This window comes from Symphodus melops (assembly GCF_947650265.1).
Source record: "Symphodus melops genome assembly, chromosome: 9".
NCBI classification, from domain to species: Eukaryota; Metazoa; Chordata; class Actinopteri; order Labriformes; family Labridae; genus Symphodus; species Symphodus melops.
Window position 1 is genome coordinate 15,885,201 of NC_136699.1, and position 28,000 is coordinate 15,913,200.

The following is a 28,000-nucleotide window of genomic DNA, read 5'->3' on the forward strand; positions in this document are numbered from 1 at the left end:
TAGCTCCCCCTGTGTTTTGTTTACTGATTTATAACTGCTGCAGGCAGTGTCTGTATATTTTTGCTCCATTAAGTGACACTCGAAATAAACTATTGGCGCCATGCACTCTTATCAAATAATAGGATATTTATACCATGAAAAGCAGACTAATTATTCCCAGTGAGCAGACAGTGATTCTTTTTCTCTAACTCACACATTGTGGTCCCTTTTGAACCCTGCTTTGGAGTGTGTGATTGTGCCACCTGTGAACCATTCAAAGTACCGAAAGCATCTCATCTTCTGTCTGATAACAAATATAAATTCTTTATTTTCCACCATTGGTTGTAACATGCAAAATAAAATTATCCAAGTTGAACTCTATATCGGTCAGCGTATTTCTCTTGTATACACAGCAAAAACACATGTAAATAAATACAATCCGTCCAATTCATCAGTTTTTATCAGTTTGGGAACTTTGGAGATCATGAAGCAGTATTTGGCACGACAAGTAGAACATGAGATACATTTTAAATAAACACAAAATATACTCAAAAGCAAAATAGCAGATCATGTTCCTTTAGGTTGTCGTTGGTTCAGTTGGTGCCAAAGTACCTCTGTCCAAAATGTGTTGGAGCCACCGGATGAACCTCTGTGGTCAAGATGGTGATGTCTGGAAACTCCTGGATTATAGAATTGGCTCCTAGGAAATGACAAGAAAGTATTACACTATGTAGTAAATAAAGCCTTATAGCATATTTAGCATTTGTGAAGCTTCACTTTGTAAAATAGTGGTTGTACTACTATATATATATATTAAAAAAAAGAAACTAATGTCCTTCGTCTCAGATGCAAAGAACTAGAACTATTTGCTTCAAGCGGATGTATTCTGTTGCCGTTTTTTTTTTTTTTAACTCGTTCACAGCAGATGTTCTTTTCCTTTGACTCAACACCTCAGTCTCAGCTGTACCGCTCTGCTGCTCAGCCAAACAACTCTCGAAGCTGTCAAGGTACATTCATGATGTTTGAAGGCCAGTTCAATGCATTTCTAAATGCTGGACACGGAAGGCATAAAAAGCCCCCCAAAAATGTCAACACACACAAACACCTCTCCAAAAAGGATCACATTTAGGCATGAATACACATTCGCCAATTTAAGCCTTTTCATAAAATGCCAAAATGCAAGAAACGAAGAACGTTCCAAAAAAACCCATTACAGCGTGTATAAAACAGACACACACAATCATAATAAATGATGAGCCAATTACTTAGGCATGTTAACGTACCAACAATATCCTTTTGAAATACTTGCATGAAAAAAATAAATTTTTATTGTAATTGTGTTTCACATTTTTTCTAGATGATAGTTTGGAAACAAATTCAGCAGGTTTATAAAAATCAAGTCTACATGCTGTTTGGATCATTAAAAGGAAGATATTACAGTTGAAGAGAAGAGAGTCTTCAGATGTCCTTATTGAAGTTGAATTGTAGATTTAATAATGACACTTTAAGAAAGAAAAGAAAAAGTGTTTCAAGTGAAACCACAAAGAACATCATAGATAGTCCTGGCAGTCAGTTAATAAAAAAAAAAACACAGCAACATGTTTCTTTGCGCTTTTTCACTCCTTCAAAATCATTGTTGCTAAGCAGTGTCACTGAACAGCACTGCAGCTAAACAGCACTGCAGTCGACAGTAGTATTTTGTATGAAAACAATGATAAAGCAAGAACAGGGGTGGAGAGGAGAAGGCAGACTAAGCGTGTGATCTGATGGGCGCACGCACACACACACAAAAAAAGAAGTGGGTGTTGAGTCAGTGATCTGGCTGTGGTGGCATACCGTGAGGCGTGGAGAAGAGGCTGAGGAGGATAATATGTCTGGGCTGAACTCCATGCTCTATCAGCACCCTCACTGCCTCAATCACTGTGTTCCCCGTACCTGCAGACACAGAACATCAAATGTTGTACTCACATTTGGGGTTTAGAAGGCAAGACATCGCTAGACATCAAAAGCATCAGGGCAAAGGTGAAAAGAAACGTGCATTTAAAAGTCATAAACAAAACAAAAAGTGTCATATTGTTCAAATGGATATTAAGGAAAGATAACTTCATCTAATAAAAAGGCTGTTGTAAGCTGTTGAGTCCTCTAACTTGACTTTAAAGAACTGAGTTTCAGCAGATCTGCAGTTTTCTGGGATTCTGTTTCAAAAATATACGGAGCACACAAACTGAACGCAGCTGCTACATGTTTGGTTACAACTCTGAGGACAGACAGCAGACCTGTCCCAGAAGACCCGAGTGCTCTTTATGGCTCATCATGAAATGTCTTACCACACCCTCTCGCCTGTTGTTTACGGCGAGAAGGCACAAAACATACACCTAGTTGTCACACGATGTCATGAAGGGAAAATCTCCAAATGTTCTGTTAGAGCACACATTTTGTGAAAGGCAAGAGACGGAAAGCATGGACTTTTCTCACCATTGGTGGACTTGTAGACAGACTAAGGACACATATTAGTGTTAGAAAAACATGGTAAAGGGTTTTTTGCATCATAATAAAGTGAAAATGTAACGACGTGACTTGCATATTTCTGGCGCATTATACGTTAGCATCTGAAAAGGGTGCTGAGCTCTTTGCTGGCTGATCTGTCCTTCAGTCTGGGTATTTGACAGGCTTTAATTTACAACCCTGTTAGGATGCATTAGTGTAACCATATGATCCATCAACCTGACATTATAAAACATACCTTCAACCTGGTTTGGTCGCCAACATATTTCTTCAAAAAACAGAGAGCAGAAAAATGCTGCTTTGTGACATGGGCAAACCAAGGCTATTAAGATACTATTTTTGTTGTCTCTCATTATGCTATTCAGCAGCTTGGTGGCCATCTCCCAGGCAGTGTATAATTTCCCCCATGAGTGCTATAATTATCAGAACTGTGTGAATGGGCAGCTCTGATGTGGAAATGTGGACTTGGTGGTGAAGGTCAGCTCAATGGAGATTTCTCAGAATGAATAAATACATTAAACTGATTTTACATTTGCACAAAAATAGACATCTCTTGACATTTATAAGCTACTAAGGGTGGCACACTGGTGTCCACATGAAGATAAACTCTGTTACTTACTGAGGATGGGGTACATGAGCAGCACTTTTCTCCTGTATACATCAGGAGGGAATTTGGCATAGTAGACCTTGGCTTTCTGCGTCTCCTCATCACTCTGGATAAGGATCTTTCCAATCCGGATGGAACGGCAGCAGTCCCTCAGACCCTGCTCCATGGCCTCACCTGTATGAGACACACAGGATGTCACGAGAGCCTGAACGGAACCTGAATGCCTTTCATCAATCCACTGTTTTACATTTCTCTGCCTTGAACCGAAACTTTCAAAATCGCATGCCGAGTTGCCAATTCTAACCATTATTCAGGCACATACTGTGACACTCGTCAACCTCAGGGCGGCGAGATCAACCAAATGTTTTACAATCATCAGTAAAACCGCTTCAGGTTCTCTCGTGTCCACAACACGCGCAAAAATGTTACATTTAGCAATTATTTTCCCAAATCCTTTTTTGTCAACCTGTCATTATTTCCTCAGTCAATCACTCAATAAGTCAGCCAGAGAAACCTACTGATTTCACTGACTCCATACAGCTAAAGAACACTTGATATGTCAGTCAATTACAATACATTTTTCTTGAATGAAAATGGCTAGAAATGTATTCATGTGAAATGTATTTTCTAAATGTACTAAAAATAAATAAGTATGTGTATGTATATTTTTAATGACCTCAACATGAACTGATGAGCTAGTAAGGTATCTTCATCAAGTGTATTGATACTAATGAAGAGAAAAACGTCAAAATAATTCCAGTCTGCTTTAACCCTGAATATTGCATTTGGCCGTTATCTTAGGTTGAAGTAAATTGTTGACTTTTTTTCAAGTATGCTATTAAACAAGATATTATTGAAATGATTGCAACCTTTGCAATGAACACAAAATCTCATTTTAAAACACTTTTATTTTAAGGAGGGAATCAGAGGGACCTAGTATATGATATTTTTTATGTTCCTTTTAAAGTTTCTGGGAACAAAACATCATCCATTGAGGATTTGTGTCAAGTTTCTACTGTTGTGTGAAGGTAAAAAATAAACAAGACATGCTTCAAAGTCATAACTTGGGCTATACACCGTTGGGCTGTGATATGTCCATTAGTTTTACTTTATGCTCCAGCATCACTGTTAAATAATAATTCAGTTCTTTCATTTGAGAGGGATAGCATTCAAGTTAATGCACAAGGGGAAAGAGTCTCTTATGTCAGCTGTGAGGACTATGCTATATAAAGTACAGATTTGTTCGATCCACAAATTATAACTATTTTAATATTAAAATGATTTTAACATTTTCAGCACAATAAAAAAAAAGGTGCACAATCAGGAGCACACGATAGTCTGACCTGATCACTTTGTCGAGAACAGAACGAGTGTACAGTACGCAGTAATCGTAAATGCAAGGAAGAATATCTGTCCTGATGAAAGAAAAGGCTCTAATTTGGTAGGTGAGCTACCGGAGGATTAACTTACCACTCCTCATTATGCTGACTCCACAGTTGCCTCTTTCAAACTTGACACCTTCATACTTGTACCCTGAGGGGAAAAAAAACAAAGCAGGAACATTGTCAAACGTAGCTGCTGGAAACAAGCCCACTCAGTCATACATGCTGGAGGTAAAACACAACTTGGATCCTTGTACAGTATTTATTAAGGTAGTCACATGATTATAACTGGTTATCTATATCCAGCACAGTCGGAGGTGTGTGTGTGTGTGGGGGGGGGGGATCTTTAACATTGATTTTGTATTACAGATATGGATTGTCACCTGTTGGTGTGGTCACAGTGCACTCTGAATAGGGAAGCTGATTCAAACCCTCTTCAACTACTAGTCTGATCTGTTGTTGGAGAAACACGAAGCTTTAAACTCGTAGCTCATAAACACAAATGTACACAGTATTATCAGTAAGTCCAAATCTTACCAGTCGATCAGCACAGAACACAAAGTCTCCTCTGCTTGTTGTCCTGAAAATGTGTAAATAGATATTTAATTAAAGAGGTCAGAAAATGTTATGCTGTAACAACACAGATGTGCTCAATAAGCGCAGATATTCAGAAAACTAACATGGCATCTCTATTCCTTTTAGTCCGTTTCACTTTAAGCTTAATAATATGATAAATTCTTTTTCCACAATGTCTTGAGGTATCACCTTTTATTATCACCTCTTATCAGAACTTCACTCTGCTGTAAAATATGTACACACAGCTTTCTTATTTCGTACTCAGATTTCCCCAAAAGTCAGCCTGGCAGATCCAGCAAAGTTGTCAACATCTAAATATCTCCTGGAGCTTGAAATGAAGTGCATTTGAGGGATGTCTGGCTTCTGCCACATGAATTTGCAGGACACCCAGTTTAATCAATAGGTCAGTTAAAGTACAAATACTGATCAGATTTCAGCCACTGCTTTAGAGAAACCATAAGACACAAAACAGACAAAGATACAGTTGATACTATATCATATAACACTGAACAACCGTATGTTGTGGAATAACAGGCTGCCTTAAAGCTGAGTAACATGACTTTGCCAGAACTTCTCAAATAAAGAAAAAGGCTTCCAGTCTATATTCAGTACTTTACATGAGTTTAAATCACTCAGAGGGTTTGGAGATTTATTGTGGTAAACACAAATAGACTGAAGAGTGGGGACTCACTTGTCTCTGATTATAGTCTGTAATTCTCGTATCTGGTCGTTCAGAGGGAGCAGTTTGAGCTGAGGAAGTCCAAGGTTATCCTGGCTGTCAGGCTGTATGCTGGCATCAGATGGTTCAGAGTTGGACACCACTGCAGACACACTGCTGCTGCTGCTGTTTGCAAATCGTACTTGCTTCATTGGGTGCTCCTGACCACTGTTGACATTGTTCAGTTGCTGATTGTGGCAAGGCATCCTGAGTACAAGATCGATGTGTGCTTTTCTCTTTAAAATCTGCAACAGCCAGATGGCGTTTCTTGACCGACCGACCCACTTACAGCCTGTTTACCCACTTACTGCCTGACAAAGACGGCAACGTGGTCTTCCTTTTAGCCTCGCGTGCTGCGCGTTCACGCAGCGACCGCTTTCAGACTGCCCGCGAGGACTTCACTCACAAAACCTCCAGACATGTAGTCACGTCGTGTTGAAATAAAACTAGCAGGAGATGTTTCCAATATTCAGGCTAATAACATGTAAATCCGCTCGCCCGCTAGCTATGACACCGACACCGTTGCCGTGGACCGGATATGACGTGTTTCCCGGCGCGCGCTGTACTCTGCCTGACCCGCCTTCTTCCTTCGCCAACATGGCGCCGATGTTGGCACCGCTAAAATGTGGCTACCACATTCATAAACGAACATTAGCGCTCCTACTTCGACAGACGGGCTCGTATCACATCTGGAGTAAAAGTCGCAGTGGAAACGGGACGGACTTTAAACGTCAAAGTTCATATCAAGTGAGTTTATGGCTCGGCTAGCTCGAGAGGACACTGTGTGTTTGATGCGACAGTCACCAGGCAAGGACAGAGGTGGACACCAACTCACCTCAACTTTAAAGGAAGTGCTTTGATAAAGTATTTTTGGCTCTTTTTTGTGTCAGAGAGGTCCATGTCATGTAAAAGTGTCAGTCGACTATCTGTTAGGTTCAACGACACGCCGGTAGCTTCCGTGATACTAACTTATGAAAAGATGTGTCATCTCATCATAAGTGAAAACTATTCACCACATGACGCAGAGTAACCGGCTGATATAACACAAAACACAAATATTAACAGTCACTATTAACCACTGTGATGTTGCAGAGTCACAGAGGTCTCAGTCACGTGATCAGATAAGACAACCTTTGTTACAGCTGATGTAACATGTGATGTGTGTACACAAGTTGGCAACTTATAATTACTCAGCTAAATGTCCAGGTTGTTGTTTAAGGTGATGCAGCAGCCACCTTCATGCAGGTTATAATGCTTTCTTGACGAACTAGTTTGGTGTTAAGTACACCTTGATGATGTTGAAAGTATTATTATTAATGACAATTATTCATTGATTTTGTCTAATCTAGATCACATGCTTCTCTCAAATGTAAACTGTCTTAACAATAGACTTAACACATCAATTATTGTACAAGTGTGTGAAAATGTGTAATAATAAATGAATAAATTTTTACTGAGGTAGTGGGGATCTTGTGACCAGAATATAACAACAAAAACAAAAACATTGTTGACACGTGACAACAGACAAAATGGTCACAACGTTGCATGCTGCACAATAATTGTTTAATTTCGATTATCATCTTCTCATGATTGTGGATTGATAAAAGTGTGATTGAAATTTGAACTTGATGAATTGCTCAAGCCAACTTTATAGATAATTTTAAGCCAAAGACATGTCTAAAGTCCTCCTCCCATGAATCCCCTGGATGAGCTTTTGAGCCTAAACTGGGTCTACCTAAGTGTTATTTCTGTAGAGAATAAAATGTACGATTAAAGTATTTATGGAATTGGTATTTAGATTAAGTTGTTTTCAACTGTGCTGTGCATACAGTGTTTGTCGACATTTTGTGCGACCACAACATACTGTAGATAAGAAAATGTTTTGCACTGATAAATTTCCCTCATGCAGATAAAAGCCTAACGTATCCGCCCAGTAAAATTACAGTGAAAGTGATGTATTTTGTAAGATTATTAATTAAGGTGCAACTTGTTTGCTTTCTAAAAGCACCCACAAAATGTTTTTTTTTTCCCCTCAATCATCACTCTTTTAAGTTGTAAGTCGTCACTTCATTACTGCTGACTGTGCTTAAATTTAGTCACTTTCACAAGCTCGCAAAAGTTTTCCTGAACATGGTGTCACCATTTTACAATATTTTTGAGCAAACATTACATCGATTGATTTCACGCCAGTTAAAACCAGCTTCTCCTCGTATCGTTTATTTGTTCAGTATTTCCCCAGCCCTTGTGTAACCTTTAAACCCTGAACTTAACCTGTGGGTTGTTTAGATCAAACACACAGGGAAGAAAATGTTAGATCTTCTTAGGTTGCGTTGATGTTAAACAGGTTTGATCTCATATGTTGAGTTTTTCTGAAAAGTAAAAAAAAAAAAAAATCAGTCTTACAAAAATCAATCAGCAGATTTCAGAAACAACCGTCAATAAGACTCCTCGTGTGTTTCAGCTGAGTTCCCCATCACGCCTACGAACAGCAACATGGAGCACAGGGAGGAGCGACAGCAGTCGGCAGATTCTGGAGGCAGCAAAAGTAAGCATCAGAAATAAAAAGCGAAAAGTTTCTTCTATCAAAACTCAATGTGGGACAATATAACATCATATGGTGTGTCCATAGTATTTGCAGGTTACAAACAACAGGACATGTTGGCACGGAAATGCAGGAGGAAAGCTGAATGCAGACCCCCAAAATGTGGTGAGTAAAGTTTTTAACATTTAGACATTCAAACTAAGAACAATGTTTGTTTGTACACACTAAAAAAAAGGTTCCACAAACTGAAAATAATCCAGTGGAATAGGACTGTGGTTAGTTAGTAAGTTCATTGTTGACTGAGCTATTATTATTATTATTATTATTATTATTATTATTATTATTATTATTATTATTATTATTATTAGTTGTCACTCAGTGGTCTGAGGTGAAAATACAGATATCTCTAAAGCAATCGGAGTGGAAAGCAGCTCCTTTGCTGATATCTGTTGAAGTCATCTGTCAGGAGGAGATAAAGCTGCGTTGGCCATTCTTGGTTCAGATGGAGGTGTTCAGGATTTCTCAGGCTTTTGTGCAATGTTTGTTTTTTGTTGTTGTTCTTTTTTTAAAAGTACAAGTTAAAAAGTACATCACTCAAATATCTTACTTGTACTTTGATAACGGCCTGATTGTTTGAGTACGGAGAATATTTGGATTGAAACATTTATACGAGCTACACAACGCTCTGATGACAATAACTTACCTTTTTGTATCAACGCTATGTGTAGTCCACCTGAACGACGACATCAACAAAAGAGCCGAGAACAACATACTGGTGAACAGAAAAATGAATGCAGCTGTTTAAGCACGTGCACGGAGACCGTAGTGGTGGCGTGCAGACACTCTGAGCTCGGTGCAGCAGTCACAGTGCGTCACTGTTCAGGAGGTTTCTGCGAGTGTGAAAACAGCCACATGTAGCATTTTCAAAACACTAGAAAATCTTCATCTTTTTTTACTACTGTAAGCTTTGATGTTAACAGTTGCTCTCGTCCTCTGATTAGCGGTATCGTGTGGCACACTACACAGACGCAGACCTGAACTATTCAGACATGTTGTTACAACAACAACGTGTAATGAATTAAGCCTCTATTAGTCTGTACATTAACACGTCTCCTCTACATGTGTCACAGGGACAGCAGTGGTGCATTACATTGTTAATGTTAATCCTCTGTGCGCAGTGTCACATACTGTGCGACTGTTTTTAATTAAAGGCAGGTGTTGGGCACAACTCTGTGCTTTGCTTGAAGCCTCCATATTGAGTGGATTAGAGGAATTACTGGATATTCTTTGGCCTGCAGAGAGTCCCTGTGGCAGGTGTATGGTGCAGCGTGGGTAAACAGCCATGTTGGCACCAGTGCGCTCTCAAACTCAGCTGGGATGACAGCCCAGGTGTCTCCTGGGAGTTGTAGTGTCAGGCTGGATCCCCAGGTCCACCTGGAGATTCTGCTGTCATTGCTGCTCCCAGATCTCCCAAGGGACTCCCCATGACATTTGATTTTCCAAGTGAATGCCAAGTGAGCCATGTTTAGGTTTTTTTTATTATTTTTTTTTTATTATGTGATTGTCAAACTGAGAGCAAGATGCAAGTTACTTGCTAATATTGGCAAACATATGGTAGGACGTTAACACTGTAGTGCAGTAAATAGACCCGAATGTGACGGCACAGACTTGTTTTTCGTACGAACCAACATGTGATTTAGAGTCTTTGTTTTCTCCTCACCAGCTGAAGGAGGTGAATTCAGCCCAGATCCTGTCTGCCATGCTGTCCTACGTGTGGCCAAAGGACAGACCAGACCTGCGAGCTCGTGTTGCCATCTCACTGGGCCTGCTAGCTGGAGCCAAAGTAAGACAATGTCAGGGGTGTGAAAGCTACGTTCTCAAGTGTTTGGATTTGTAACAAGCCGTGTTCTAGGAATGCATGCAACAAAAATCCCAGCTGAAGCAGATCTATGTCTAAGATCAAATCATGAACCATTCAGGAAGAGGCTCCACTCTGTGCTCCATATTGACATTGTTGTCCAGCTTGTGTTTGCTCCTTTGTTGAAGAACATCTCTCTGACATAATGTCTCTCAGATCAACTTGGACAAGATAGAAAAATAAAACAAAAATAAGCTTTTGTAAGATATACTCAATTAAGAGCTGATTTGACTTTATTGTATTTAATCATAATATTCAGAAAGTTTTCATCTTAGAACAGTTGAAACATTTAAGAAGAGAGTAAATCATGCCTGTCATGAAATAGTTGGAGCTCTGATATAAAATGAAAATGGAAACATACTACTAATATAGATCACATGTCGCTGCTCCAATAATACTGTAAACAACCAGTGTGCTTCTATGTTGGCAAACTGAAACTTTGTAGTAACTTCCTTCATATAGTTTAAAAGTCTCCACTCATCCTCCGAACCAATCAGAGTGAAAGAGTCTTTCATTGTCCTTTTAGTTTGCCTCTTTTGGTTTGGTGTATTATAAAGAGACACAATCTGATATATATTTTTTCTCCTCCAGTTCAACAGCTATAGAGATGTTTTCTGGTTTGTATGTTATGGGGGTTTTGTATGAACAACGCACACATTCAATACAACTAATGAACACATTGTGTAAGAGCTCTCCTGCTGCAGGGCCGCACAGTGAAAAGCAGCACAGCCTTTACACGGTGAAATCCAGTGAAAGAGAGAAGAGCGTATCCAAGGTCGCTGCTGACTCAATTATCCCACAAGGTTATTATAGTTCAACTCTTTAAGTTCAAAATGTCTGTGAAGCAAATGACGAGAACAAAGAAATGATGGCTGCCTTCAGACTGCAATTGTGAAAAGGGGCACAAGCGTCACTCAGGTTGAGTAAAAAACATGTTTTACAGCAAAATATTACATTACTAGCTCAGGCAAACACATAGCTGATGGGTTTTTTCATCAGCAGCACTTCCTAATTGTTTGGCTGCTCTGTTAGAAAGGCCTCGTCATGTGGTGCTTTACCTTTTATCTTGTTTCCAAGCCTTGACTCTTTGAAATGAAAAGACAAGTGAATGAATCTGCTGGTATAAAATGTCAGCTCTAATCATGGTTTCACACGCTGCCTGGATCAGCGTGTTGATCCTTTCTAACTAACTTACAATAATGATATTTGGTTGATTTGACTGATTGAGCTCAGTGTTGTCGCACGTTTAGGAACGAGTTGTCCCAACACAAAGGATAAAAAGCTTCTCTGTTTGCTCTGGAATATTTTCTTGGTGAATCAAATCTCTCTGCATCAAAGTCCATTTAAAGCTGAGCAGAGGTTTGTTACTCCCTGTAAAAAAAAATGTGCATTTAGAAACAGACTTCTATTTTATCATTGTAATTTGCAAACATAAATCAATGCTGTGTGTGTGTGTGTGTGTGTGTGTGTGTGTGTGTGTGTGTGTGTGTGTGTGTGTGTGTGTGTGTGTGTGTGTGTGTGTGTGTGTGTGTGTGTGTGTGTGTGTGTGTGTGTGTGTGTGTGTGTGTGTGTGTGTGTGTGTGTGTGTGTGTGTGTGTGTGTGTGTGTGACAGACACGCGTGCAATTCCAATCTTCTCCTCTTTTCCTGCTTGGCTGGAGTTAGCCTCAATTTCTCCAGTTTGCCTGTTTGAACTGAAACCACCAGCGACATGGGGCCAATTTTGAAATCAACTGCATAATGGCGTGGTTACAGTGTATCACACCGATGCTCTCCAGAGTATCGGGGACATTTGAAGTTGCTGATATAGACGCTCTTACCTGTGATGACTTCAAGAAAAGCTTCCTGTGTCGGTGTGCATGTGTGAATGTCATACTATAAGCTAATTCTAACTCTTCTCCACTCCATGACACACTATCTCTATTAAGAGAGGACACTGGGTTGACTGGTGTTGAATTCAGCTCCAGTTTGCTGTTAAGGGATTGAGACCTTATCACGTACTAGTGGTAAAACTAAGGACATGTTTCCCCCTGTGATAATAAGCCCAGGCTATTTTTGTGACATGTTCTGTTGTCTTGGTAGCAAAGATATTGTTTTTCCGTGAGGGACCCTCAGGACGTCTATTGTCTGAGTATAATAGCCAAGTGTATAAAGCGAGAACCCTGGAAAAGCAGCTGTGAAAGCATAAATGGTGCATTATTTGGTGCCCTTTCAAAATGAACAGGTTTTATTTTCACACGTTGTTTTCATATGATAGATTTAACAATTAATCTATCCAAATGATATCCAGCAGAGCTTACAGGAGTGGAGAAGCGAAAAGGAAAAAGTAGAAGAAACCTTCCAACCCCCCCCCCCCCCCCCCGTGTCAGGGGGTTGAGAGGTTTAAATGAAATGGGTTTCATTTAAAAAAAAAAAAAACTGTGCGGTGTGCCGCTGTGTTCTCTGGTTGTCCTAATGTGTAGCAGCAGACCGCCGAGCCTGAGTCACACAGCTGTCCCTGTGCTTTTAATTAGCCTAAATAACCATTTCAATTCCATTAGCTGAAAGCAGCAGCCACATCAGCAGCATCAGCGCAGCCACTCAGGAAGTACACACTCGCGCACACTCCCACAGCATACATGCACGTGTACATACATGATCTTAAAGGGGCTTCAGTGATCTACTGACAGTGAGGATTCATCTCCCTAAGAATACTGGCTACATTCAGAAGTGCTGAAGGACGAGAAAGTGACACTTTACTTTGTTGAGCATATGTTTTTCTAATGGACTATCTGAAAATGTTTCCTCGCTCTCTCGCTCTCTCGCTCTCTCGCTCTCTCGCTCTCTCGCTCTCTCTCTAAATGTTCCCTCCCCTTCTGCCTTCACAGCTCACCAATGTGACGGTGCCCTTCATGTTTAAGTATGCAGTGGACGAGCTTAACCAGATGTCGGGACACATGCTGAACCTGAACGACGCGCCAAGCACTGTGGCTACCATGGCAACGGCCGTGCTGATTGGCTGTGAGTCCCAGACTTGCGTTGCGCCGGCAGGTGCCGCGTTCATCAGAGACGGAGTGCGGGCACTGCCTATTATCTGCACGCTGACCTTTCCCAACACATTCATATCAATGGCGCTCCGCAACCTCTGCGCCCCCCCCCCCCCAAGCGTTATTTACATTATGCGCGCCGTTCTGCATCAAAGTTCACTTCTATGGGCTCATGCAGTGCTCTTATGAGCCCTGACCACTTTTCAGTTTGAAACCTACGTGCTGCCAAGGCAAACACAGCGAGATACATTTCTAAAGAAGTAGGCAAGAAACTATCTTGCATCCTTAAGAAAGTGGATAGATATTTTTGAATGTTTTCCAAAGGCCAGAGATGTTTCTTTCATTTTAACCCGAGAGAGCTCCTTCCTTTTCTCTCCTCTTTGTCCAAATGGGCCGCGCAAACACAAGAGAGGTCGAGGGAGACGAGCGGCGTGATATAAAGTTGTTCCTGATTAGAGTTCTCTTTTTCACTAAGCATGTGATGAAAAGCTAAATAAATAAATACAGCGAACCTGACACCCACTGCAAGTCACCCTGGCCTTGAGTGAGATCAGTGCGGATGCAATGTACACTTAGCCCTGTATCCACTTATTTTAATGAACCCACTTAGGTCCTGCACATTAATGCTGCCTGTGGAATAATTGGAGCGCACGAACAGAACTTCAGACAGGATGAATTAAGATGACAAGGGAGAATGAAAAGATGCTTTTAAAGAAAAGGATTGTAATTTTTTTCCCCTCTCTTCGTGACACTCAGGACCCGGCACTTGGGGCCCTTGGTGATGAGTCTAATTTGGCTGAAAGGGTTGCACAGTGCTCATCCTACCTTGTCAGATGTGGACACATTGTTCATTAGATGAGCATTCCTATTTAACGCCACATTACAGCCACACGAAGACCGGCAGACAGAGCGATTATTACACTGACTTTGGTCTCAGCGAGCGAGTCGCTTACTCGCACAATTTGGTGAAATTGCCAGCGGAAGGCCACGCGTCACTCAGACAGTCTAATATTCAGGTGTGACAGTCATGCTCTCGGTTTGCTTGTTTAACAGTTCATGAAAAGTGTCGACTTTTCTTGGAATTGCACCTGAAGATTCTTCACCTGACAAGCTTTAAGGACTGCGTTGACATTTTTTTAGAGGTAACTTCTTGAAAACAAACAACAAATATTGAAACTGAAAAAAACAAAACAAACAAACCTTGAAGTGAATTTGTTGCCTGGATCGAAGCCCCTCCTCATAGAGACCAGACAATGCTGAAATATAGCCAGCTCGCATCAACGTCTAGTCAAGAAACTCTTATTAAAACCACCATCCCCCTCTCCTATTATTTTCTCTCACATTTAGCCCCTTCCCCACCTCACACTCAGATACCCTCCCTCCCCCTCCTCTGCGGTGTGCTGGCCTGCCGTAGTAGCGGTGCTTCAGACAGCGTCCTGCTTTGTAATTACAGAGGCTCTGGGAGGCGTCTGCTGTTGCACTGCAGTGCTTGCAAACCAGGGATGATTTGAAAAAAAAACCTGCTGTCATTTTCTCTCCTCCATTGAGAACTTGACGTCCCTGTCTTATCTCAATCCTGTCTTACAGCTTCCAAGACAGGAAAAAGGTAGTGGTCAGACTATTTATTTTATTTTTTTGCTGCTTCATATCTCTTAAGAGCTGCAAGTCTGTGTATATGACGAGGACACATTTATCTGACTTTAGAGCCTCCGGCCCCACTTTCAGAACCTCCATGTTTTTCACAGCAGGTGCGCTAAACTCTACGTCTCCTCTGCTATCCCAGATGGCGCGTCACGGGCGTGCTCAGCCCTCTTCAACGAGCTGAGGAACACTGTTTTCGGCAAGGTGGCGCAGAGCTCCATCCGACGCATCGCCAAGAACGTCTTTCTCCACTTGCACAACCTGGATCTGGGTTTCCATCTCAGCCGTCAGACGGGGGCCCTGTCCAAGGCCATCGACCGGGGCACACGGGGCATCTCGTTTGTCCTCAGCGCACTCGTCTTCAATCTCGGGCCCACTGTCTTTGAGATGGGACTCGTCAGTACCATTTTGGTGAGTCTAAACGGTGGAATCCAAACACACATACTAACTCTTGGGGTTTGTATTGAATTGTTGCTGTAATATTTGTAGTCCTAAATGTTGATCCTCTTGTCACCTTGACATTCTTTAAGATATTCATCTCAGTGATAAAGTCCCATTTACCTTCTAAATATGAATTGCCATGAACCTTTGGTGGCAACAAGGAGCCCATTAGTGTCAATGATGAATCCCAAAGCTTAATGTCCTCCTGTGGAGTACGCCTTGAAAGATCTGGTCTGTAGCTTGGTGCTATTATTCCACCCTGGACTATGTCGGCTCTCCTGTGATGAGGGCAGACTCCATTGCGCAAATCGCTAAAGCATTAGCATGATTAGTTCTTTTAGTTTCCCCTCCATTTGTAACACTCAATTTCATAGCAGAATGGTCAAACACAGAGCCATCTCAATATGCCGTCTGGCTCAACAATGTGATGTGCTGGTTTGGACTTTTTTTGATCATAAAATCTGTTGAGTCACATAGTTTAAAAGACGCTGTTTTCTCACCGTGCTTTTCTCCTCTGCAGTATTACAAGTGTGGCGGGCAGTTTGCAGCAGTGGCCTTGGGCACCTTATCAACATACACTCTCTTCACTGTTCTCTTCACTCAGTGGAGGTACAATTTTTTTTAATTTTTATTTATTTATAACAGTCGTGTGCCTCATCACTTGAAAACATGTTCAGTAACTCGCTGCTTCTAGTAACAATGTTGATTGTGTGTCTCTGTGCTCAGGACTCGTTTCAGGATAGAAATGAACAAAGCAGACAATGAAGCTGGAAACGCAGCTATCGACTCGCTCCTAAACTATGAGACAGTTAAGGTGAGAGCCGACCCCCCCCCCCCCCCCCTTACAATGTGCACACACACTCCACCCCTTCTTTTTATCTGCTCTTTTCTTGTCCTTTTCTTCTTTTCACTTTTTGCCAGGAATATTGACAGAAACAAACATTTACTCGTCTATGATAATAGTGTTTCACTGGCATGATTGTCACTGTGAAAACGTGCCTATTGAAACAAGAAAAGCTCCCCCCCACTCCCCTTCTCTCTCCCCCTACTACCTTGCATCTTTGTTTGTCACAACTTCAAAACACAAACTTCATATCATAACAAGTACAAGCCAAACTTCATAGTCAAATGGGCTTTATGGGCAGACGACGAGTCACTGCCGGTTCGTGCTGTGGGTTTACTTCAAGGTTTTTAGAGCGGTATCACATCGTAAGACGACAGACCCAGGGTAGGGGTCTGTTATATAATCAGAATCAGAAATACTTTATTAATCCCAGAAATCCAGTAACTTTGGCTGTCATGTAATAAATGTAATAATAATAATTCTTATTATTCTCATAGACGTTAAGATGGACTGTAAGAAAACCTCCCAAAGCACAACATTGACTGATTGTGCCTTTCTCGTAATAATCTAAACTTTACTGTCAATCCGTTTACACACGTACACACACACACACACACACACACACACACACACACACACACACACACACACACATTTGACAAACTCATGATAACCCTAGCTTTTTTCTTTTTTTTTCTTTAAAGATTTATTTTTGGCTTTTTTAAATAGAGACAGGACAGGGGACAGAGTCGGAAATCAGGGACAGACAGGGGACTGACATGTTGGCGTGAGGCCAAACCTGGGCCGCCCGCGTTGAGGACTGTAGCCTCCATACATGGGGATGAGCAAACTAACCACTGTGGCACCAGCGCCCCCGTAATAATATCCCAGCTTTGCAGTCTCATTCTTCAACGATGCCGTATTTCATACTGGCCACTAAAATCCTGCTTTAGCCACTGACCCAAACTATCTCAGTTTTAAGTGAATTGAGATGTTTGCTGCTATGATGTACTTCATTGTGGACTTGGGGAGATGTGTCTTTGACTGCATAGCTGCCAGTTGATTAAGGGTGGATGAGCTGAAACAGACACCTACCAGATCTGATGTGTAAAAACTGGATGTATACTTTTCTCAGTGGCGTGGTCGTCCTCGATGTTATCTTTAGCTATTTAAAGTCTTTCTAGGTAACCTCATTGTTAAACCTAAACAAGCTTAATCACCACCCTGTTTCTGCTGCTTTGTCGGCTGCTCCAGATCTACAGTATTTTTGTAGCCGTGTTAGATTCTTCCCTGCGTCCTGTTTTCCCTCAACGTTTTGTGTTATTTGGTGTCATCTGTGCCAACGTGGCCAGATTTAGCATCACTCTGAGCTGTGAGTGTGCATATGTAATTAGATCTCCGCCCACTCAGAAATCCGTTCCACTTTCACAAAGGGCTGGATGAGAACCTGAACGCGGTGCCATGCACTGCTACTGTCTGTCCTCCATGTGCTACTTTCTTCTCTCTCGTCTGATTTCCTGCATTTTCTTACATTCAAATCAGCGGCAAAGCACAGCACCACTGCCGTTAGCTAGAGAAGCAAATCGCCCACTGAACCAGAGCAGAGGAACAACAGTGTGAACTAAACAAACAGCAACATTAAGTAATTGGCAGCATGGAGGAAAGGGTCGTTGTTGTGCTCATGCTGTAGTATTATGTGTTTGGCTGAATTCTGAGTTGCTGTTTTTTCTCTGTAATTGACAGCTGTATATTCCTAACAAAATGAATGCTACTCACTGTATGCGGTGTGACTCTTAAGAGCTTCCAGTGCTCTGCTGGTAGGTGTCTGTGTAAACTGCATCAATGCCAATAATGAATATCCTGCAGCAATTCTTCTTTAACTGGGAAGGAAGTTAAGACTTTCCTGACATTTCTAATTTCCCTATACGTTCTAGACTTTTCTTGTGCCATAATCACGATCCTTTGCCCGAGCTATAGAGGCTCTGGATTTCTTTTTATCACCCTCCACATCCTTTTAAAACAGTGAGGAGGAGATAAAGAAACAGAGACATGAATAGTGCTTTTGAGGCCAACAGAGACCCAGACTATTCACAGGGCGCTCACTGAGAACAAATGCAACCTCCAGGCAGGCTGCACTAAAGTGTCTATCTGCCTGACACTGCTCTCCATGCTCCCTTAACCTCTAACCCTAACCATATTTTGTATTTCTCCTTTCCCTCCTTTCTCTCTTTTTCTGAAACCTTGTGCCATGTCCTTGCCCTCTCTCTCTCTCTCTCTCTCCCTTTTTATCCCGGCTGCAGTACTTCAACAATGAGAAGTATGAAGCTGAGAGGTACGATGAATTTCTGAAGACGTATGAGTCATTCTCTTTAAAAACCACGTCAACACTCGCCATGCTGAACTTCGGCCAGAGTGCCATCTTCAGTTTCGGTCTCACTGGCATCATGTTGCTGGCCAGCAAGGGCATCGCTGCAGGTGAGTGTGTTTGTAAAAAAAAAAAAAAAAAAAAAAAGTCATTCATTCAACGTTTATCACCCGTGTTAATATTTGATAGCAACCAGCGGTATGGATAGAAAACACCCATCACCTGACCTGAATTGACATCTCTATGCTCACAATCTGTGTCCACAGCGCAACAGGCAAACTGTGCTTTTGGTCATGAGAAAAGCTTCAAACACCCAGCTCAAAACAAAAAAACAAATCGATAGATGAAAATGACAAGTACAACCCTGACTGAACTGGATAATAGAAAGTAAATGAGAACAAAGCACAGCAAGCATGAAAAAGTGGCATGAATAGAATCTAAAAATCGCCGCGATGCAGAAAATGAAATCACAGTGGGTGGAGATGGATTCAGAGTGTAACACGCGCTGTCTGCTTTCACAACTTGAAAGGACCAAATGGTCAGGGTGTAATGTTTTTGTCTTCTTAGATCTGACATGCAAAGATACAGCGAGATGATGTGCGTCTCTGTCGCGTAGGTACGATGACCGTGGGAGACCTGGTGATGGTGAACGGCCTGCTCTTCCAGCTCTCCCTCCCTCTCAACTTCCTGGGGACAGTGTACAGAGAGACCAGGCAGGCTCTCCTAGACATGAACACGCTTTTCACTCTGCTCAGTGTCGACACCAAGATCAAGGTAACTCGTCAACCTGACATGCACTCTTCAGTAATAGACCAAGAATAAGTAGTAGAAAAAAGTACAGATAAACTAAAAGATGATAGAAAGAGAAATGATAGCTCATTAAACATAAAGGCACTTTAAGGGATTTTACTTATATGAATATTTGCACAGGTGAGAAAAGATGCAAGAACTGATGGGTTGAAGTCAAACATGATACTTGTGTTTGAAATGACTCGGGTGCTTCTTCATTTCTTGCCACTCAGAGTCACTGCATGGGTGCGATCTATATCAGGATGTTACGTCACATTACTGCAGAGATGTGATTGGTGGATCTTTGATTTGCAAAGCATTTATTAATCCGTTGTGTGGACTGACTGTGTAAAAGGCTGGGTATCAGTAAGCTCTTCATGTTTTTCTCTTCTTTCTGAGGATGAAGAAAAAAAAAAGTGTTTGTGTGGGTTTGTTTAGTTTTTCATGGGGATGTGATCGACTGTGACAGTGTTGGGAGTTTTTTGAGTGTTGTTGTTGGGCTGTTTGTGCCGATCATTTTCTCAATCAGTGACAGAGAGAGCAGGTGCGTATCAGTTGGTTCTCCAAACTGAGTGACTAAGCACTAAGAGTGAGTTTTTTTTTTTTTGTTTGTTTGTTTTTTTGTGAATGACACTTCTTGTCCTCCGACTCTTTTCAACGCCTTCTTCACGTTTCCTCGAGGCTCCAACTAACAATCCACAACTTCTCTTCATTTACACATGATTATAAACTACAGGGACTTTGTTTATCAAAATTGTCATATCAATAATGTTTTTATAGAGTCAGTTGATCCTTTTATGGTCAATAGAATAACTATAAAACAATAAAAGATGTTCATTCAATCTTTCACTGAGTTTATCAATAAATCAACTTTAGTTTCAGTTATTGAATTTCCCTCAGGATCAATAAAGTGTCTGTCTGTCTTTCTAGTGCCATCTTCACTCCTCTACAATGATTATGATGTGTTATATGTCACACTCGGCCCTGTTCTTCAGTCATTTTTAAAGAAACCACGTCCTGGGATCCTTCAGTGTCCTGACTACATCATGTTTGTGACATTTTATCGTGTTTACCCCTCCGCCCCTTTTTTCTTTTACATTACCCGACAGCCCAGCTTGCGTCAGAGGAGGACATTTAAGTGCAAATGTGCGGCTGCTGTCTCCCACTATGAATGCCGCTCTGGTCTGCAGCCTGTAATTACAGTACCAGAAAGGAATCTGTCCAGTTATTTTGCACTCATCAGAAATACTCCTCTCCATTGTGTTTCCCCGAGGAATGGCACTGCCCAGCAGGCCATTACTGTGTGTTTTTTTTTTTTTTTTGGGAACACATTGGCCTATTATGCAGATGTAAAATAATTTGAACCACCTCCCCACCCCACACTCTAAAAACTGCCCCACAAATCCACAAGTAAATGATTTTGGCTTGTTTCCACGTTGATGTGAAATAATCTGTTTATACTAATGGACTCTGTAAGTTATTTGTATTAATTGGCTGGGGTGGATTAAAAGTGATTATGCTGCTAGTCGGCAGTATAGAAATGGAGCAGAACAGGCTTTTACTCGGAGAGTAAGGACAACTCTTGATTCACTGCTGACCTCAGGTCATCTCAACACTGTGGCTCAGCTCGTCATGTTCTGTACGTTTTCCTGAAGGGCAGGCAGCAGCGTGTAAAGACTCTGAAGCTCTTTTCAAACGGCCTCTCAGATTCGCTCTGCTTTATGCAGTGTGCGTTTCTTTTTTTTCCTGTGCTCCAGCATTATCCCTCTTGAAGGTGTTGGAGTAACATTGCATCATGCCGGGCCTCGCCTGTCTTCTTTCTCTCCGTTTTGTGTCTTTCAAACCTCTGATGGTTGTTTTTTTTTTTTTTTCCCTTCTTCTAGGAAAAGGATCTGGCCCTGCCATTAGCCATCACACCACAGGAGGCCTCCATCCGCTTTGAGGACGTTTATTTCGAGTACCTGGAGGGCCAGAAAACGTTAAACGGGGTATCCTTCGAAGTGCCTGCTGGGAAGAAGGTGGCATTAGTGGGTGGCAGCGGGTCAGGGTAGGTAACCGCAAAGATGCAACAACCACCACACCTTTAGCCAGGCGTGTGTCGCTCTCATTTGTATGTGCAGTCTTATCATGGATACGATCAGCAGCCTGTGGAGCTCACAGACGGACCGATGCTGACGATTGGTTCCACGTCTGTTTACAGGAAGAGCACCATTATGCGGCTGTTGTTCCGCTTCTATGAGCCCCAGCAGGGGAACATCTACATAGCGGGGCAGAACATCCGAGACGTCAGCCTCGACAGCCTGAGGAAGTCTTTGGGGGTCATACCACAGGTCTGAAGCCCACCCACACAGTGATTTAAACACACTCAATGAAAAAGCAATTTAACACCACATCGATGGTACTATTTGAAGGATCTTTACACGTATAAAATGTTTGTGTCTCTTCGGGAGTAAATGAAATATTATTGGTGATTACATACAACAAGGGGGCAGCATAGAACAATGTGACATTGCTGGTTAACAGAAGCATTAGAAACACTCAAATCATTTGTTCACTGCAGTGAGCTCAGAGGCTCATCTGAACAGATGGTACATGAACAGTATTTTTTGTCATTTGCGTTTTCTCTCCCTCCTTGTATTTGGATCTGCAGCACTCATTTCTGTGTCTGCTGCAATAAAAAAAAAAAAGAAAATTCTCCTAAGCCTACTTTCTCTCTCTCTCTCTCACTGTGTTGTCAGGATGCCGTTCTTTTCCACAACACCATCTTCTACAATCTGCAGTACGGGAACATCAACGCCACACCAGAGGAAGTCTACCAAGTGGCGCGCCTCGCAGGCATCCATGACGCTATCCTCAGGATGCCCCATGGCTATGACACCCAGGTCGGGGAGCGGGGCCTCAAGCTGTCAGGTTTGCAGCACTTTTATGAACTCTGTTGAAATACGGTCTCCTCTGCAGAAGGAAGGGTGCCGTGTGTTTCTTAGACGCTTCGCTCAACGTAAACATTTTAAATGTACTGGTGGATTAAACTGTTCAGTTTTTACTGGCTGCTTAAATGAATCCACACAGAGCTGATAAACAACATGCATTGTATTAGTTTCCTGTCAGCTTTCAACCAGCAATTGTTTTTCAGTTCATCATTAACACTTGGATCATCAGCATTGTAGCGCCCCCTCCACCTGCTGCAACGGTTCGTTAGACCGTCATATGGAATTTCATTCTATGCTTAGAAGCACACAAATAAAGCATTTTTTTAAAGTCAGCTTTTTCACAGCGGGGGGGGGGCTATATAAACAAATAATAATGATTGAGCTTGGAGCAGGATTGGAACCTTTGAAATATCTCGTGTTAATGTCATATAGTGCGTTTGTTGTTTGTTTGTTTTTTTTTGTACTGCTGCTCCATGTCTCCCGTTGCTAAAATACAGTCTAAAATAATAAATAACACTTAACTCAGAAATCATACAGTATAAGATAAATATTGAGGAAAGGCTTGTAGTTTGTATTTAAACAGTTATCTGCGTTATAAAAACCCAAACAGTCTCGGCGGTTCAGAAAGAATCATTCAGTTTTTTACTACAATTAAAATAAATCGTAAACACGGGACTGATTGAAGGTACGAATCAAAACCTACTCAAATCCTACCTGAGGATGTTCTGCCCTTTTATTTGACCAGTGATTTAAGGACTAATCTGATCAAAATGATTATTCTGGAATAATGCATCATATTCTTCTCTTTTGTTCAACGAGAACTTTGTTTCTAAAGTCACAGGTTTGTTGTTGCACATTATAGGACTATCAAAGTTGTTGTCGCTGAATTTAAATAGTACGTTATTAAACAAAACTGAATAGCTTTGAAAAATATATCCTGAACAATTATCTTTGGGCACTGAATCTAAAATGTTTGGATTTTTAAAAGTGAAGCCTGAAGATATAAGCGTGGTGTTTTTACTTGATCAGTTTCTTTTGAGTGATTCTGGAGTTGTTGTGACAGAAGATAATTGTTATTATTTTAGGAGGTTCACTGGGAGACTTGATCTGAAGTTGCAACATTAATTTGCCCTTCTCTTCTGTCACAATTACAAACTTGTTTGATGGTAAGTTTCCTCGTTTGAGGGTGCAGTGATGATTGCGCATCACTGTGTAGTCGTTGTCTCCGAGCATCACTGTGCAACTCATTTAGGCCACATAAACACTCAGTGTGCGAGCTCTTTCACTCAGCATTCAAGAAGCAATTACTGGCAGCACAGATTTCTTTATGTGGAGTGAGTGAGTGAGTGAGAGAACGGACAAAATAAAGACATGACTAACTTCTCATTAATTTCACTGCTGCTGTATGTGACAGCTGCCAGTGAGTTTGTGAGACGGGGGGGGGGGGGGGGGGGGGGGCAGTCTGGGCTTTGAGGCTCCTCACTTTTTATTTTTATATGCAGTTCTCCTCTGGTAGAAATATTTGTGTCTGCTGAACATCACTCGCTTTAAGAAGCTACGCATGGTTCACGTGATATGAAGGCCGGTCCAGCCAGACGCAGGAGAAGACATGTTTGTTTTTCTTCTCAAACGAGCACAATAGAGTTAATAGAGTGAAAGCCGCGGTTAGGATTTCTCTTTCCGCTGCATGTTGGAGGTCATGTTGGAGGACCATCGTGAGACCATCTGTGTCTTCCATGTTTGAAACTTTTTGTTTGACCCGGATCTGCTTTTATATACGAGGTTTTTTTTCTTTCAGGAGGTGAAAAGCAACGTGTTGCCATCGCCCGTGCAATCCTGAAGAATCCACCCATCCTCCTGTATGATGAAGCAACATCCTCCCTTGACTCTATCACAGAAGAGGTGTGCCACACACACACACACACACACACACACACACACACACAAGGACATGCATGCTTAATGTACCCACAAAGGCCCTCTGTCTGCTGAACTATACTGCAGATAGACTTGTTATCCAGCCAGCGTCTTCATTTAGCAGAACAAACACCCACTCAGTCACCTGCTTTAGGTACACAATAACTCGGCTCACTCTTGCGACACATACCTGCTGTGACATACACACACCCCTCCCATCCCCCTGACGCACACACACACACACACACACACACACACACACACGCACACACACACACAGAACACCCCCATGTTCTCCCCTGCCACCTGCCACTGTTTTCTCCTACTTAATCTCCAGCTCAGCTTAAAGCCCACAGTCTTTGTAAATGTTACACTTAATGAGAAAGTTCTGCCTGCCCGCTCTGAACTTAACGGGGAGAAAAAAAAAAGAAAAGAGTGGCTGTGGATGTTCTTGTGCTTTTTGAGGTTCTCCGTAGCACCTCATCACGAGGATGTCTTAAAATGATCATACGTAAACAACGAAGAGCAAGCATATGAAGGGGAGTGTTCCCAAGCAACATCTTATTGACTCGGCCTTCTCCTCAAATCTACATTCGGGAGAACATTTCATATATATCCTGTCATTCATGCACTTCTCTTCTCATTGTTATTTTCTTCTCTTTCGGATTATTTAAGACTCTTGTTAGGCTTAACGGAGTGAATGAGTTATTTTCTTTTGTGTGCTTCCAGAACATCCTTACTTCAATGAAAGAGATGGTGAAGGACAGAACATCGGTGTTCATCGCCCACAGGCTCTCCACTATCGTAGACGCGGATGAGATTATAGTGCTCAATGAAGTAAGAACTCATCCACTTTATTGTTTTTTTTTTTTTTTTTAACTTGATCTCACACCTTCACTGATTAACTGTTCCAGCTGTAATGCCAGGTTCAGAAGACGCAAATAATATAACGGTTCAGAGTTCCCCGCGTTTATCAGGCGCCGAGTTAATTGCCAGTCCAATTAGATGATTTTTGCATTGAAGGGAGGGATGTTAACCTGACCTGTGTGTGACGCAAAGCACGCTGCATCTGCCAGCAAACAAGAATTTAGCAAGTAACCTCTGTTTTCCTTTTTTTTTTTTTTTTTTTTTTTTTTTTTTTTGCCACTCTTTCATTTCGAGTTCCCTCTCCACAATGTTAGTGATGAAGGCATGCTTTGTTTAGTTTTTCTCATTAACTTTAACAACAACAGGACATTTGTTGGTAGAATTGAATGTATTATTTTCTCCATAAGGGCTCATTAAAGCAGTCAGACTCGACTGGCTGTTTTGGTCAGATGGCGTGTCGTGTTTGTCTTGGTGACTAATAATGTATGGGCTAGCTTCCCAGATGACTGATAAGGCCGTGTGCAGAACTCAGCGTGTCTCTCACTGCTGATTGCCATTCACTTAGGTTATCTGTACATTTTATTTTCAGGTATGTTTAAGTCAGACTGGAACCCAGGAGACACTGAAGGCTTTTTAAAATAATGTGACTCTTTTTTTTTTTTTTTGGTGCTGTCTTTGTCTCTGAACGAGGTGCTGATAAGCCAAAAAAAAAAGCCCAGAATAGAGTCGGTTATTAACTGGAGAGGAAGAGTTAATATGAAATGTATCAAACATGAAGTGACATTTCCACCACTGCTACAGTCAGAAAGGATAAAATAAAAGCCTTTTCTTTGAACTGCGGCGTGCAAGCGTGTTCCGTGTTTCCAGAGTCAGATGGCAGGGATCAGAGGGGTCGTGGCGAGGAGGCATGTTTGCCTGTGATGTCGCCATGGCGTTTACTGGTGTCACCAGCAGAGGACTGCCTGGGGTGCTCATTAAAATAACGAGCGCAAGGCAAGTCACGTGCTTATCTTGGGTGCACTAAAGATGATGCCAACACCTCTGCATGCTCATGGGAGGTGGGGGAAGGGAGGGGGAGGGGGGGGGGTGCCTTCGTTTGTGTTTGACTGTGTGGGAGGGATGTGTGTTTGTCGTGTGTGGCTGCGCGTGTGTCTGAGTCTGTGAGAGAAATTGCAACATTTGTTGGGGAGGCGGCAGGGATGCTAGGGGGGAGCTGACTCCGTGGAGAGTGTGGTCATGAAGAGATGCAAAACAGTAGGACTGTGTTCATGGTCTCTTTGTTCGAGCTTCACATATAATGCAGCGATGAATTTTTTTTTAGTGGCCGTTTAGGTTTCATATCCTCTCTTCTTGATATGATCCCCTGCTCTTTTTTTTTTTTTTTTTTTTCTTGCTAGGGTAAAGTGGCAGAGCGAGGCAACCACCAGACCCTCCTCAGCGTTCCAGGCAGCCTGTATGCAGACCTGTGGAACACCCAGAACAGCAAAATCCTCAACGACAGCAAAGGTCCCCACCATCCTCCCGTCGAGCGCCTCTCCCAGAAGGAGGAGGAGAGGAAGAAATTGCAGGAGGAGATTGTTAACAGTGTGAAGGGCTGTGGGAACTGCTCCTGTTGAGAGAGGCTGCCACATCTCCTCACCTCGCCACAAACAAGCCTTTGTGGAGTCCGCTGGAGTCTGTGCCGTATTGGGGAGGAAAGCGGCATATGGGTACTTCCCCTCTGCCCACACCCACTGCAGCCAAGCCCCCCACCCATGTGACTACCCCTCCTCCTACTCACGTGAATAAAGGCAAGTACTCGCCAAAGTAAAGGAGGAGGAGCAGAACGGGGAGCAAGTTTGTTTAGAACTGGCGGCTCTCCAGCAATAGAGCTTGTATGCCAGTTGTCTCAGTTGAAGCCAACCATAAGAGACCTCATATATCACATACGTGTGTGTAAGACATCTGTTAGTCAACATGGCTGCCCCCCCTCCCCACCCCCATCAGGTTTGTTGACATCTCCCATTGCACTGGAAACAGATGAGAGTACATGTAATGAAAAATTAAATATGCCTTGATAATGTTTCAAAAATTTTATTGAAATAACTTTTTAAATTATTTTCAAATAAACAGAGTCTCTAGGTTTGTTTTTTATATTAAGGTTGTGCATATACGTGAATTTATTCTGGGATTAGCTGATCAGTTGAAGGACTGCAGTTTAGCAGCATTTTGTTTCAAAAGACTTCAGTGGAATAAACAGTGGCAAAGCACATTGCCCATGTCTGTGTTCTCAATGCATGTTCTAAATATATCACGTTTGGCAGATACACAAGTCTTTTGGATGAATCACAACATAATGTGAATGTTTCGACCTATGAACATACAGAACAGCTCCCCAGTGAATAAGCAGTATGTCACAGTCACACTGATATAAATATCACACTCTGAGAATGACAAGAAGCACCTTCAATAAATCATGAATGATTTTTGCCACGTCTGGAGTCGCTACTTGAAAGCCTCCTCTGGGAACATCTTACATTCATATCGAGTCTTGGTCGGCAGTCCTCTTCCATCAAAAACATATTCGTAGAGGCTTTAGGAACATGCTTAAACAGCTTTTTGGATTGTATAAACTGAATTCAAAGACTTTGTGCTGAAGGTTACATGTTATTGTTAATATTTAAAAACTGACAGTTCATGTCCTTTTCTGAAGGCTGGTTTGGCTTTGATACAAACAGTATGTTGGGAACCTTGGTAGGTTATTGTATCTATAAAATATTGTCTTGTACTAAACACTGATGTGTAAAACCTGTTTTAATACTCTGGATTTCATTGGTTTGTGAGTACACAGAGCAGGAGAATAAATGTTAAATCTTGTCTAAATGATAACATCTCCATGCTGTTTTGATGTCTCAATCATATGATGATTTATTATCTTACCTCTGACACCACATGCAGCTAGTTAGTATTTATGA

General features: G+C 41.8%; 2 protein-coding genes across 3 annotated transcripts; one reads left to right on the forward strand and one right to left on the reverse strand.

Moving 5' to 3' along the window:
- Positions 1-277: 277 nt before the first annotated feature.
- uprt (uracil phosphoribosyltransferase (FUR1) homolog) lies at positions 278-6,682 on the reverse strand. Of its 2 annotated transcripts, none has more exons than XM_079352133.1 (8): positions 6,603-6,682; positions 5,741-5,935; positions 5,011-5,053; positions 4,857-4,926; positions 4,562-4,624; positions 3,104-3,265; positions 1,816-1,914; positions 278-679 (listed from the first exon to the last, which is right to left on the reverse strand). In XM_079352133.1, the coding sequence occupies exons 1-8, from the start codon at positions 6,665-6,667 to the stop codon at positions 573-575; spliced, it is 804 nt and encodes a 267-aa protein (XP_079208259.1). In that variant the 5' UTR covers positions 6,668-6,682; the 3' UTR covers positions 278-572. The 2 variants fall into 2 exon arrangements, with proteins under 2 accessions (XP_079208259.1, XP_079208260.1); XM_079352134.1 differs by lacking the exon at positions 6,603-6,682 and adding an exon at positions 6,076-6,303.
- Positions 6,224-27,914, forward strand: abcb7 (ATP-binding cassette, sub-family B (MDR/TAP), member 7; the record flags this gene model as incomplete). The annotated part of the gene is made up of 16 exons (XM_079352116.1): positions 6,224-6,514; positions 8,229-8,312; positions 8,397-8,474; positions 10,033-10,152; positions 13,094-13,226; positions 15,036-15,304; positions 15,855-15,943; positions 16,061-16,148; positions 18,479-18,653; positions 19,160-19,317; positions 21,216-21,379; positions 21,533-21,662; positions 22,071-22,242; positions 24,061-24,164; positions 24,909-25,016; positions 26,444-27,914. 16 exons carry the CDS (start codon positions 6,224-6,226, stop codon positions 26,660-26,662), a joined length of 2,382 nt encoding a protein of 793 aa, XP_079208242.1. The 3' UTR covers positions 26,663-27,914.
- Between the last annotated feature and the right edge of the window lie 86 nt (positions 27,915-28,000).

What these genes read in the sequence shown, in the direction of transcription:
- uprt (XM_079352133.1), bottom strand. Translation starts at nt 6,667, where the DNA reads ATGGACCTCTCTGACACAAAAAAGAGCCAAAAATACTTTATCAAAGCA. An exon ending in CAGACTATAATCAGAGACAA is followed by an intron (nt 5,054 to 5,740) that starts GTGAGTCCCCAC and finishes ACACATTTTCAG; the next exon opens with GACAACAAGCAGAGGAGACT. An exon ending in CCTCTTCTCCACGCCTCACG is followed by an intron (nt 680 to 1,815) that starts GTATGCCACCAC and finishes GTCATTTCCTAG; the next exon opens with GAGCCAATTCTATAATCCAG.